This window comes from Bufo bufo, chromosome 4 (genome assembly GCF_905171765.1).
Source record: "Bufo bufo chromosome 4, aBufBuf1.1, whole genome shotgun sequence".
Classification (NCBI taxonomy): Eukaryota; Metazoa; Chordata; class Amphibia; order Anura; family Bufonidae; genus Bufo; species Bufo bufo.
This window is the reverse complement of record NC_053392.1, coordinates 447,701,289-447,715,911: the sequence shown is the minus strand read 5'-3', so window position 1 is coordinate 447,715,911 and position 14,623 is coordinate 447,701,289. Positions and strand designations below refer to the sequence as shown.

The 14,623-nt window shown below is 48.6% G+C and overlaps 1 protein-coding gene across 1 annotated transcript in view; it reads right to left on the bottom strand.

Annotated features, from left to right (window-relative positions):
• The window catches only part of UNC93A (unc-93 homolog A), a 428,511-nt gene that overhangs the window by 220,636 nt on the left and 193,252 nt on the right, over positions 1-14,623 (bottom strand). The window contains exon 3 of the mRNA XM_040429404.1: positions 29-258. Coding sequence (XP_040285338.1) covers positions 29-258 — 230 coding nt within the window. The remainder of the gene's footprint in view (positions 1-28; positions 259-14,623) is intronic.

Here is a 14,623-nt window from a genome sequence, read left to right as displayed (position 1 = left end):
ATCTGTTGTATATTCTTACTGTATTTACCTGCATCTGGTGTTTGTCCAAATATTAAAGATGAAATTAAATTCCCCCATACGCCAGATGATTGGAATATTAGGAAAAAAAGTCCAAAATATTGATTAACAATATCTTTCCCGACCTTTCCAACTTTCTCAGCATATCGATTTCCACTCACTGTCAGATATGTACATTTTGCAGCCCACAATGGTGCACCTCCAAATCCCAAAATCACAGATGTTGGAATAAGAGTATACCTAGAAGATTAAAGTTTATATAATTTTTATTTCACCTTTTCTAAGACAAGCAAAACAATGTTTTTTTTATTTACTATTAGCATTTTCCAAGAATCTTGGTTTCAGACCTTGTTAAGAATATTTTTTTGCATTACTGACAAGTCATTCTATATCATAAAACAATATATAATTGCTAAACATATAATTTTCTGTCTAGTTAACATGAGTGTAATTTTGGCTCAATGGAAAATCTGTAATGCGACCCTCCACCTACTTGTATTACTGGGGTATTATTCTATGGCATTCTATCCCTCGCAGGCACCAGAGCCGAGGTGCAGCTGCTACTTTTGCACCCCTATCTCTAAGCTCTTGAGGGAAAAAAAAAACGTAAGATGCATGGGATGCTAGGGTGTCCTCCATTTCAATGGCTCCATGCTCAGACAGCAGCATTTCACTGTCTGAGTGTGAGCTGCAGGCATAAACTGACTGACTGAGGCTTCTGTCACCTTCAGTCAGTCATTAGAGCCAGCGGAGATGTCTCTCTGCACAGCTCACCTTTAGAGATGTCCCAAACTATTCGCCGGCGAACATAGCTTGTTCGCATTTGCCGCGGGGGGGCGAACATATGCGATGTTCGGTCCACCCCCTATACGTCTTCATTGAGCAAACTTTGACCCTGTACCTCAGTCAGCAGACATATTCCAGCCAATCAGCAGCATACCCTCCCTCCCAGACCCTCCCACCTCCTATCAAAAAGCAAGGACAGCATCCATCTTAGATTCATTCGGAAGCTGCAGTGTTAGTGAGAGGAGGGACAGTGCAGCTGCTGCTGATTTTATAGGGAAATCGTTAGCTAGGCCAGTGTTTTGTGTCCACTCCAGTCCTCAAAGACTCATCTGATCTGCTGTAAGGACAGCGTCCTGACAGCACCCCAAAAATCCCTTTTTAGGGCTAGTACTTCAGTCTGCTTTTTTTTCCCTCTGTAATATAATTGCAGTTGCTTGCCAGCCTGTCTGTCAGGCCCACAGCGTGTACTGTGCCCACTACTGCCAGTGCCCAGGGCCACCACTCATATCTGGTGTCACAGTAGCTTACATTTAAAACAGTAAAACAATTTTTTCACTGTAATATAATTGCAGTTGCCTGCCAGCGTGTGCGTCAGGCCCACAGCGTGTACTGTGCCCACTACTCATATCTGGTGTCACAGTAGCTTGCATTTGAAACAGTAAAACAATTTTTTCACTGTAATATAATTGCAGTTGCCTGCAAGCGTGTGTTTCAGGCCCACAGCGTGTACTGTGCCCACTACTGCCAGTGCTCAGTGCCACCACTCATATCTGGTGTCACAGTAGCTTGCATTTAAAACAGTAAAACTATTTTTTCACTGTAATATAATTGCAGTTGCCTGCCAGCGTGTGTGTCAGGCCCACAGCGTGTACTGTGCCCACTACTCATATCTCGTGTCACAGTAGCTTGCATTTAAAACAGTAAAACAATTTTTTTACTGTAATATAATTGCAGTTGCCTGCAAGCATGTGTTTCAGGCCCACAGCGTGTACTGTGCCCACTACTGCAAGTGCCCAGTGACACCACTCATATCTGGTAACACAGTAGCTTTCATTTAAAACAGTAAAACAATTTTTTCACTGTAATATAATAATTGCAGTTTCCTGCAAGCGTGTGTTTCAGGCCCACAGCGTGTACTGTGCCCACTACTGCCAGTGCCCAGCACTCATATCTGGTGTCACAGTACCTTGCACGCATAGTACCACTAATCGAAAAAAAAAATGACAGGCAGAGGCAGGCCACCCCGCAGGGGCCGTCGTGGTCATGGTGCTGTGATTTCCTTCGGCCCTAGATTAATGCCCAGTGTTCAGAGGCCACGTACCCTGAACTCAAAAAGTTCTGAGGACATAGTTGACTGGCTAACACAGGACACCCAATCTTCTACAGCTTCCGCTCGGAACCTTGACGCACCATCCTTCTCCAGCTCAGCTTCGGGCACCTCTCAAGTTACCACTCGCCCGCCTGCCGCCACCACCAACACTAGCACCACAGCTGCTTCACTTGATCTGTCAGAGGAGTTATTTACACATCAGTTGGAAGAAATTAGTGATGCGCAACCATTATTGCCAGAGGATGTAGATAACAGGGATATGTCTCAGTCAGGCAGCATTACACACATGGACGTACGGTGTGATGATGATGATGTTGTACCCGCTGCTGCTTCCTTTGCTGAGTTGTCAGATACAAGTGAAGTGGTTGATGATGACGATGTGTCCGTGGATGTCACGGGGGTGCCCGCTCGAAGAGAAGAAGAACAGGGGGAAAGTTCAGATGGGGAGACAGAGAGGAGGAGGAGACGAGTTGGAAGCAGGGGGAGGTCATTGCAAGGAGCTAGTGGCACAGTCAGACAAACAACCTGCAACCTGTGCCAAAAGAAACTGAGTCGTTGTGAAGGCACACGATCTCACATCACAAACACCTATGGAATCAACACATGATGTGTACAAGCAGCACACAAACTCAAAGCCACCATCCTCCTCCTGGTCCAGCATCTTCAGCCACGTCAACCACTGCTGTCCTCCTTGCCCCCTCTCAACCATCTGCCACTCCGCCTCTCACCTTCAGCAGTTCCTGCTCATCTGCCCACAGTCAGGTGTCTGTCAAGGAAACGTTTGAGCGTAAGAAGCCAATGTCACAGAGTCACCCCCTTGCCCGGCATCTGACAGCTGGCTTGTCGGAACTCTTAGCCCGCCAGCTTTTACCATACAAGTGGTGGAGTCTGAGGCCTTCAAAAAATTAGTAGGCAAAAAATTTGGGACACCGCAGTGTAAGTTACCCGGCCCAATTTTTTTTTCACAAAAGGCAATCCCCAACCTGTACTCTATTGTGGAAGAGGAAGTCATGGCATGTCTGGCACACAGTGCTGGGGCAAGGTTCCATCTAACCACTGATACCTGGTCTGTAAAGCACGGTCAGGGCATGTATATCACGTTCACTGCGCATTGGGTAAACCTGCTGACAGCTGCCAAGCATGGAATGCGTGGCTCTGCAGAGGAGTTGGTGACACCGTCATGACTTGCAGGCAGGCCTGCAGCTACCTCCTCTACTCCTCCTACTCCATCCTCTTCGATAACCTCCTCGGCTGAGTCCTCTTCTGCAGCTGCATCTTGCTCCACATCAACTGCACCCCCATGGGCTATTCCACATCCCAGATACGACAGTGTCACGCCGTCTTGGGGTTGACTTGCCTGAAAGCAGAGAGTCACACCGGACCAGCACTCCTGTCCGCCCTAAACGCACAGGTGGATCAGTGGCTGACTCCGCACTAACTGGAGATCGGCAAAGTGGTGTGTGACAACGGAAGCGATTTGTTGGCGGCATTGAATTTGGGCAAGTTGACACATGTGCCGTGCATGGCACATGTGTTGAATCTGATCGTACAACGCTTTGTGCATAAGTACCGAGGCTTACAGGACGTCCTCAAGCAGGCCAGGAAGGTGTGTGGCCATTTCAGGCGTTCCTACACGGCCATGGCACACTTTTCCGATATTCAGCGGTGAAACAACATGCCAGTGAGGCGCTTGATTTGCGACAGCCAGACACGTTGGAATTCAACACTCCTAATGTTCGACCGCCTGCTCCAACAAGAAAAAAGCCGTCAACGAGTATTTGTATGACCGGGGTGCTAGGACAGCCTCTGCAGAGCTGGGTATTTTTTTGCCACGTTACTGGACGCTCATGCGCAATGCCTGTAGGCTTATGCATCCTTTTGAGGAGGTGACAAACCTAGTCAGTCGCACTGAAGGCACCATCAGCGACATCATCTCATTTGTTTTCTTCTTGGAGTGTGCCCTGCGAAGAGTGCTGGATCAGGCCGTAGATGAGCGTGAAGAGGAAGAGGAAGAGTTGTGGTCACCATCACCACCAGAAACAGCCTTATCAGCATTGCTTGCTGGACCTGCGGCAATGCTGGAAGAGGAGTCTGAGGAAGAGGAGTCAGAGGAGGAATGTGGCTTTGAGGAGGAGGAAGACCAACCACAGCAGGCATCCCAGGGTACATCCCACGTACAACACTACCTATCTGGTACCCGTGGTGTTGTACGTGGCTGGGGGGAAGAACAGACCTTCAATGAGATCAGTGAGGACGAGGAACGGGACATGAGTAGCTCGGCATCCAACCTTGTGCAAATGGGGTCTTTCATGCTGTCATGCCTGTTGAGGGACCCTCGTATAAAAAGGCTGAAGGAGAACGACCTGTACTGGGTGGCCACACTACTAGACCCCCGGTATAAGCAGAAAGTGGCTGAAATGTTACCGAATTACCGGAAGTCGCAAAGGATGAAGCAGTTCCAAAACAAGTAAAAAAGTTTACTTTACACAGCGTATAAGGGTGATGTCACAGCACAACGGGAATCTACCAGAGGAAGAGGTGAAAGTAATCCTCCTCCTACCACAACCACGCCGGCAAGGACAGGACGCTTTACAGACGTGTTGTTGATGGAGGACATACAGAGCTTTTTAAGTCCTACGCATTGCCACAGCCCTTCGGGGTCCACCCCCAGAGAATGATTCGTCCGACAGGTAGCAGACTACCTCGCCTGAACTGCAGATATTGACACTCTGAGGAGCGATGAACCCCTTGACTACTGGGTGTGCAGGCTCGACCTGTGGCCTGAGCTATCACAATTTGCAATAGAACTTCTGGCCTGCCCTGCTTCAAGTGTCCTGTCAGAAAGGACCTTCAGCGCAGCAAAAGGTATTGTCACTGAGAAGAGAAGTCGCCTAGGTCAAAAAAGTCTAGATTACCTCACCTTTATTAACATGAATGAGGCATGGATCCCGAAGGGACTGACAGTGGGGGATGCATTTGACTAAAAAAGGCCTGATGAGATGCCTTGGGCTAAAAATGGTCCACATGCTGCTGTATTTATTCTCTGCATGCTGGATGACTTGCGTGACTACTCCGCCACCAACTAGGGTTCAAGCCGCAATGTTTTAGGGCACTTTCTGCCTGGAAAACATAAATTTTTCCGGCTGCTGCTACAGCAGTGGCTGCAACAATACCTGTTTTTTCAGGCATGTGTGCATGCCTAATTTTTCTGGCGTCTAATGCTACACTGTGGCTGCAAAAAAAAAAAAAAAAAGGCACATACATTTGTCAATTCCCCTTCGTGATCGTTACCTTGTTGTGGTAAAGGGGCTTGCGTATCACAATGAAGCGATCACCTCTGAGTGTGTTGGCAATGTTGGCACACCCCAGATGATAAGGTCGTTGCTTCATTGTGAACAGACCAAAAGCGATCGGCTGGATAATTTTGCATAGAAAAAACATTAATTTTCTTTGTGATCATCTAAGGTGATCATTAAAGCCTACTAGGCCAACAATGGGCCCACACTGCAGAATCATTGTTTTCTGGGTCACTTAACTGTAACTGAACTACCTCAGCACGACCATAGGCTGTGAAAAACCGCCATCGCCTGCAATCTCCCAAACGTGCGCACGAGCACAGTCATCACTACACCAAGATTGACGCATAGAGGAATAAAATTTATGTCATGAGTGTGTCAACTATTGACAACTCTTTGCGGTTGTCTAAACTCTGTTCGATACACGTCCCCTGATAGGGGACCTAACAGGGATTAAACAGGAATAGTACTACTTAACATACCATATCGGGTAGCACAGTACATTGCACGGTGCACGCGCAGTGCCCCAAATTGGAAGTAAGAGGACCAACCAAGCATCTTTTTCCATCTCCCTGTTCCTAAAATCTATTCCATACACGTCCCCTGATAGGGGACGTAACAGGGATTAAACTGATAGGAATAGTACTACTTAACATACCACTCATATCGGGTAGCATAGTACATTGCACGGCACACGCGCAGTGCCCCAAATTGGAAGTAAGAGGACCAACCAAGCATCTTTTTCCATCTCCCGGTTCCTAAAATCTATTCCATACACCGGCCCCTGATAGGGGACAAAACAGAGATTAAACTGGTAAGAACAGATTTTTTTAATTAAAAAAAAAAGAGGACAGCCTCTGCGGAGCTGGGTATTTTTTGGCTGCGTTACTGAACGCTCATGCACAATGGCTGGAGGCTCATGCGTCCTTTTGTGGAGGTGACAAACCTGGTCAGTCAAACCCAAGTCAACATCATCGACCTCATCCCATATGCGTTTTTTCTGGAGCGTGCCCTGCGAAGAGTGCTGGATCAGGCCGTAGATGAGCATGAAGAGGAAGAGTTGTGGTCACTATCACCACCAGAGGCAGCCTTGTCGTCGTCGATTGCTGGACCTGCGGCAACGCAGAGAGAGGAGTCTGAAGAAGAGGAGTCAGAGGAGGAAGGTGGCTTTGAGGAGGTGGAAGACCAACCACAGCAGGCGTCCCAGGGGGCTTGTTGTCACCTTTCGGGGACCCTTGGTGTTGTACGTGGCTGGGTGGAGGAAGAGACCTTCAATGCCGTCAGTGAGGACAAGGAACGGGACATGGCTAGCTTGGTATCCAACCTTGTGCAAATGGGGAGTTTGCGGTTGTGCAAATGGACTGTTTGCGGTTGTTTGCGGTGCGTTAAACGGGGAGTTTGGTCTGCCATAGTTTGGTCTGTCACTGTGAAGCAGGGCGTAACCCTTACACTACCTGATAGATACAACATTATACCTGATGTTTTAAAGCACGTTATTCCAAACAATTTAAGTATGTTAGGTGATTTATGCCCTTTATGGGAGTTTTGCCATGGATCCCCCTCCGGCATGCCACAGTCCAGGTGTTAGTCCCCTTGAAACAACTTTTCCATCACTATTGTGGCCAGAAAGAGTCCCTGTGGGTTTTAAAATTCGCCTGCCCATCGAAGTCTATGGCGGTTCGCCCGTTCGCGAACATTTGCGTAAATTCACGTTCGCCGCTCGCGAACGGAAAATTTTATGTTTGCGACATCTCTACTCACCTTTAGGTCTTATAGTCCTTTTTTTTTTTTTTTTTTTGTCCTTTTGCTGACAACATTATTGAGAGAGGGTCATGGCTTTGCGGAATTGAAGGCATGGCCTATAATGTACGGCTTTTTGGGGTGAAGCAAGTGGCCACCCAATAAATAGCTGGGACCCCCATGATACCTGAAACAAGGATTCTGCGAGTCTCTTCTCTGACTAGAGGGGCAGTGCACATGTTGGTCGCACTGTTCATAATGCTTGCTAACCTACAGTAATTAAGCTGTTACATTGCTACAATGTTCTGTGCAGCAGAGTTAGGGTACTTTCACACTTGCGGCAGGACGGATCCGACAGGCTGTTCACCATGTGGGATCCTTCCTGCGGCTATTTCGCCGTGCCGCCGGACCGCCGCTCCGTCCCCATTGACTATAATGGGGACGGGGGCGGAGCTCCGGCTCAGCACGGCGGTGCACGGCGACACGGCGATACTGCATGTCAGGCTTTTTAGTCCGGCGGCTTTCGCTGTGCACTGCCGTGCTGCGCCGGAGCTCCGCCGCTCCGTCCCCATTGACTATCGGCACGGCGAAATAGCCGCAGGACGGATCCGACATGATGAACAGCCTGTCGGATCCGTCCTGCCCAAGTGTGAAAGTAGCCTTACATGCTCTGGAGCATGTAATATCCTCTTTTGCTGCTTTGGGTATAGGAGGGCATGGAGTTGTTTGAAGGTAATAATGATGAGAAATTCAATTTGGATTTGATTCATCCAAATTGGTTGGGCCATTTCATCCAAATAAATTCAGCCTGCATAAAAAGTGCTCCAGTTCCCCTGAAAAGTTGTGGATGACATTCAGGGTCTTTTATGAAGATATTTATCTAAGGCTGCGTTCACACGGGCGATGTGGCGAAACCAACCTCGCCACTGGGTTTTGGAGAGGCCTGTTTATCAGCCTCTTGCCTCAGGATTATGGCCCATACTAACTTTTAAACCCCTGAACCTATTCAAGTGAATTTTGGATAGGTTTGTCCCCAAGTTATACTGTTTAAATTGATGTAAGTTATATGTATGGCCAATGTAAACTCACAAAGTTGTAACAATTTATAATAAGTGTAACTTGCCAGCTTGGGAGGAAAATGCTGGGTGTGTTTCGATTGTGCCATTGTCCCATTATGTGTTTAAAGGGTGATGTCTGTCCTGTTATATCCGCATGTGTATTGGTGACTTCTCTTTCTCTTGAGAGATAATTGGATTACGCCTCGGGTGTCTCCAGGGCAGAGAGGAGGAAACCATGATGCATTGTGGGGATGTATTGTCTCTGTAAAACCTGCTTGAGCCAGATTGCCATGCTGCCAGCCAGGGCCCAAAAGATACTTTTACTAACTTTTCAACCCCTGGTCTGATTCATGCCATTTTGTAATATGTTGTTCCCCTGAATGGATTGATTGTGAATATGTAATTTTTATGTGAATGTGATGTATGGTTTTAGAGTTATGAAAGTTAGGTAGAAAGTATGTTTTAACTGTATGTGTAATTGAGTTTCCTCTCAGGATAAGGGGAGGGAATATGTGGGATGTAACCGATATGTGATTGGTTGTTTTATACCTCCCTGTGGGCGGTCCTGTATTTGAAAAGACTGTAATAAAAACCAGGCTGGGTGTGCCAGCACCTCAGACCACTGCTTGACCCTCAACACGGAGCCTTGTCTCATTATTGGGGGGATCCGCTGTATGCTGTTAGAGACTGATTGCCAGGAGTGTAAGCTGATTCCTGTTCGTCTGCTAGCAGCTATTCGTGAGGTTCCAGTTTGGAGTGCTACTTTGTATCCAGTTCGGGACATTGGTGTTCTGCAGTAGCTGTGGCTGTCTCTCAGAAAGGGGCATATTGCCTAAACGGATTTTAACCCCTTGTCTGCTGAAACGGTCCGTTACATTGGTGGCAAGCAGCGGGATCGTTCCTACAGCCAGAAGGACAGCTACAGGAGACACCATTTCTTTGGATTTTATAACTTAAGGGCAACGCATGTCTCAGTACAACGACCCTAAAAGCACCAGGATGGAACCAGCAGTGGAGTACAGATACTCTGTGGAAGAATTTGACCGTATGATGTGGTTGCGGCTGAACTTCTTCGGACCCAATCCAGCTGAGAAATACGTGAAGTTCGTGAGGAGTCTAGTGTTCAAGACCCTACTATACCGGGCAGAAGGTGACGGTCAGCTGCCACGTTGGGTGGACCTCCACCGGAAGTTACAGTTGCAGGACAGAGAGAGCTCAGTCTCCCCTCCCCAGCGGCAGAGTGTCCAGCAGGGAATCGGGAGCCCAGTCTCCATTCCCCAGCGGCAGTGTGAATTGCAGGGAATTGGGAGCCCAGTTTACATTCCCCAGCAGCAGTGTGAAGTGCAGGGAGAGGAGAGCAGCGTCCTCCCTCCCCAGCGGCAGGCTGAGTTACAGGGGGCAGAGGTACTTGTTCCTGCCCCCTAGCAGCAGAGTGATATGCCGGGAAGGCAGTGTGAAATGCAGGGAGAGGAGAGCAGCGTCCTCCCTCCCCAGCGGCAGGCTGAGTTACAGGGGGCAGAGGTAGTTGTTCAAGCCCCCCAGCAGCAGAGTGATATGCCGGGAAGGCAGTTGTAAATGCAGGGAGAGGAGAGCAGCGTCCTCCCTCCCCAGCGGCAGGCTGAGTTACAGGGGGCAGAGGTAGTTGTCCCTGCCCCCCAGCAGCAGAGTGATATGCCGGGAAGGCAGTGTGAAATGCAGGGAGAGGAGAGCAGCGTCCTCCCTTCCCAGCGGCAGGCTGAGTTACAGGGGGCAGAGGTAGTTGTTCCTGCCCCCCAGCAGCAGAGTGATTTTTTGGGAATTGGGAGCCCAGTCTCCATTCCCCAGCGGCAGAGTGTCCAGCAGGGAATAGAGAGCCCAGTCTCCTTTCCCCAGCAGCAGGACACTGTATTGGGAGCGGAGACGGTCGGTCGCCCTCCCCAGCATCTGGAAATATGTATGGGAGAGGAGCTCGTTACCCCCTCTCCCCAGCGGCAGCTTAATGCACCAGGGGGAGACAGTAACCCCCGCAACAGTGCAGATGGGACCGTGGTCTCTGCACCTACAGCACAGGGGGTAGAGACAGTCGGTCTCCCCCTCCAACAACCAGACTCTAAGCCAGGGAGCAACACAGAGACCGGGAGTACCAGCTTCCAACATAACCTTGGTGGACTCACTGGACAGAGACCGGCTACCAAATGCAACAGGTCCAGTATTGGGTTGTGGGTGGGCTGCCAGACTAACTCAGGTTCCGACCGGCGTGAGGTCAGGTATCTGGTTAGTCTTCCCTGGGGGGGGGGAGATGTGTGGCGAAACCAACCTCGCCACTGGGTTTTGGAGAGGCCTGTTTATCAGCCTCTTGCCTCAGGATTATGGCCCATACTAACTTTTAAACCCCTGAACCTATTCAAGTGAATTTTGGATAGGTTTGTCCCCAAGTTATACTGTTTAAATTGATGTAAGTTATATGTATGGCCAATGTAAACTCACAAAGTTTTAACAATTTATAATAAGTGTAACTTGTCAGCTTGGGAGGAAAATGCTGGGTGTGTTTCTATTGTGCCATTGTCCCATTGTGTGTTTAACCACCTCCGGACCGCCGTACGCAGCGACGCGTCCTGGAGGTGGTTGATTGTTCCGCCTGGATGCGCCGGCGCGTCCTCTCGCGAGGCGCGAGATTTCCTGTGAACGCGCGCACACAGGCGCGCGCGTTCACAGGATCGGAAGGTAAGCGAGTGGATCTCCAGCTTGTTTTGATAACAGCGTCTAATATACCTGCTACCTGGTCCTCTGGTGGTCCCTTTTGTTTGGATCGACCACCAGAGGACACAGGTAGCTCAGCAACATGTAGCACCAAGCACCACACTACACTACACCCCCCCCTGTCACTTATTAACCCCTTATTAGCCCCTGATCACCCCTGATCACCCCATATAGACTCCCTGATCACCCCCCTGTCATTGATTGCCCCCCTGTCATTGATCACCCCCTGTAAAGCTCCATTCAGACGTCCGCATGATTTTTACGGATCCACTGATAGATGGATCGGATCCGCAAAACGCATACGGACGTCTGAATGGAGCCTTACAGGGGCGTGATCAATGACGGTGGTGATCACCCCATATAGACTCCCTGATCACCCCCCCTGTCATTGATTACCCCCCTGTCATTGATCACCCCCCTGTAAAGCTCCATTCAGACGTCCGCATGATTTTTACGGATCCACTGATAGATGGATCAGATCCGCAAAACGCATACGGACGTCTGAATGGAGCTTTACAGGGGCGTGATCAATGACGGTGGTGATCACCCCATATAGACTCCCTGATCACCCCCCTGTCATTGATTACCCCCCTGTCATTGATCACCCCCCTGTAAAGCTCCATTCAGACGTCCGCATGATTTTTACGGATCCACTGATAGATGGATCGGATCCGCAAAACGCATACGGACGTCTGAATGGAGATTTACAGGGGCGTGATCAATGACTGTGGTGATCACCCCATATAGACTCCCTGATCACCCCCCTGTCATTGATTACCCCCCTGTCATTGATCACCCCCCTGTAAAGCTCCATTCAGACGTCCGCATGATTTTTACGGATCCACTGATAGATGGATCGGATCCGCAAAACACATACAGGCGTCTGAATGGAGCCTTACAGGGGGGGTGATCACCCCATATAGACTCCCTGATCACCCCCCTGTCATTGATCACCCCTCTGTCATTGATCACCCCCCTGTAAGGCTCCATTCAGACATTTTTTTGGCCCAAGTTAGCGGAAATTATTATTTTTTTCTTACAAAGTCTCATATTCCACTAACTTGTGTCAAAAAATAAAATCTCACATGAAGTCACCATACCCCTCACGGAATCCAAATGCGTAAATTTTTTTAGACATTTATATTCCAGACTTCTTCTCACGCTTTAGGGCCCCTAGAATGCCAGGGCAGTATAAATACCCCACATGTGACCCCATTTCGGAAAGAAGACACCCCAAGGTATTCCGTGAGGGGCATATTGAGTCCATGAAAGATTGAAATTTTTGTCCCAAGTTAGCGGAAAGGGAGACTTTGTGAGAAAAAAATAAATAAAATCAATTTCCGCTAACTTGTGCCAAAAAAAAATAATTTCTATGAACTCGCCATGCCCCTCATTGAATACCTTGGGGTGACTTCTTTCCAAAATGGGGTCACATGTGGGGTATTTATACTGCCCTGGCATTCTAGGGGCCCTAAAGCGTGAGAAGAAGTCTGGGATTAAAAATGCCCTCATAAAAGGAATGTGGGCCCCTTTGCGCATCTAGGGGGCCCACATTCCAAAGAGCACCTTTAGGATTTCACAGGTCATTTACCTACTTACCACACATTAGGGCCCCTGGAAAATGCCAGGGCAGTATAACTACCCCACAAGTGACCCCATTTTGGAAAGAAGACACCCCAAGGTATGAGGGGCATGGCGAGTTCCTAGAATTTTATATTTTTTGTCACAAGTTAGCGGAAAATGATGATTTTTTTTTTTTCCTTACACCTTGACCCTCAACACGGAGCCTTGTCTCGTTATTGGGGGGATCCGCTGTATGCTGTTAGAGACTGATTGCCAGGAGTGTAAGCTGATTCCTGTTCGTCTGCTAGCAGCTATTCGTGAGGTTCCAGTTTGGAGTGCTACTTTGTATCCAGTTCGGGACATTGGTGTTCTGCAGTAGCTGTGCCTGTCTCTCAGAAAGGGGCATATTGCCTAAACGGATTTTAACCCCTTGTCTGCTGAAACGGTCCGTTACAGGCGAGATTTCCGCGCAGGTGCAATGCGGTAGGTGAACGTATTGCACCCGCACTGAATACCGACCTATTCATTTCAATGGGGCTGTTCAGATGAGCGGTGATTTTCACGAATCACTTGTGCGTTGCGTGAAAATCGCAGCATGCTCTATATTCTGCGTTTTTTACGCAACGCAGGCCCCATAGAGTGAATGGGGTTGCGTGAAAATCGCAAGCATCCGCAAGCAAGTGCGGATGCGGTGCGATTTTCACGCATGGTTGCTAGGTGACAGTCTATTCACTGTATTATTTTCCCTTATAACATGGTTATAAGGGAAAATAATAGCATTCTGAAAACAGAATGCTTAGTAGGTGATCAATTGAGGGTTAAAAAAAATAAAATAATAGAAGTAAAGAAGAGACCGGCAACTACGCGATCAAGAGGAGAAGGTGAGTTAATTATTTTATTTTTTTTAACCCTCAATTGATCACCTACTAAGCATTCTGTTTTCAATGCTATTATTTTCCCTTATAAATAATACAATATACACTACAACTAACCCAAACCTGAACTTCTGTGAAGAAGTTCGGGTCTGGGTACCACAGTCGGTTTTTTTATCACGCGCGTGCAAAACACATTGCACCCGCCCGATAAAAACTGAACATCGGAACGCAATCGCAGTCAAAACTGACTGCAATTGCGTTTCTACTCGCGCGGGTTTGCCGCAATACACCGGGACGCATCCGGACCTAATCCAGACACGCTCGTGTGAACCCAGCCTAAGGCTACTTTCACACTTGCGGCAGGACGGATCCGACATGCTGTTTACCATGTCGTATCTGTCCTTCCGCTATTTCGCCGTGCTGCCGCACAGCCGTTCCATCCCCATTGACTATAATTGGGACGGGGGCGGAGCTCCGGCGCAGCACGGTGGTGCACGGCGAAAGCCGCCGGGCTAAAAAGTCCTGCATGTCCTACTTTTTAGTCCGGCGGCTTTCGCCGTGCACCGCCGTGCTGTGCCGGAGCTCCGCCCCTGTCCCCATTATAGTCAATGGGGACGGAGCGGCGGTCTGGCAGCACTGCGAAATAGCGGAAGGACGGATCCAACATGGTGAACAGCCTGTCGGATACGTCCTGCCGCAAGTGTGAAAGTACCCTAATTTCAAGCTCTTCAAAGGAGTTGTTTTATCTCAGATATTGGCATATCGCTAGGATATGCCTGCAATGTCAGATAGGTGCAAGTTCCACGTCTGGGACCCGCTTCAATCTGCAGAAAGGCCCCCAAAATAAACGACAGCACACAGTGTGAGCACAGTCGGCCTCTATTCACTTCAGTCGAGAGCTGGCTTGGCTATTTCCAGCACTCCCATAAAGATAAATTGAGTGGTGGCTGAGCATGTACAGTGCACTCTCCTTCGTATTGGGGACCCGTTTCTGTAGTCAGGAGCAGGTGCCAGAGGTGGAATCCACATCTAAATTACATGGTAGCAAATCCTAACGATATGCCACCATTGTCTGAGATGACGCAACCCTTTTAACGTGACGTCAACATTAGTACCTTAAGAGAACAGTGACATATTTAGCTATGGGTAAATAGGTAACAGCTGGAAGTATCAAATAGACTTTTTAAAAACACACTGCTCTGTTGCATTTTTATACTG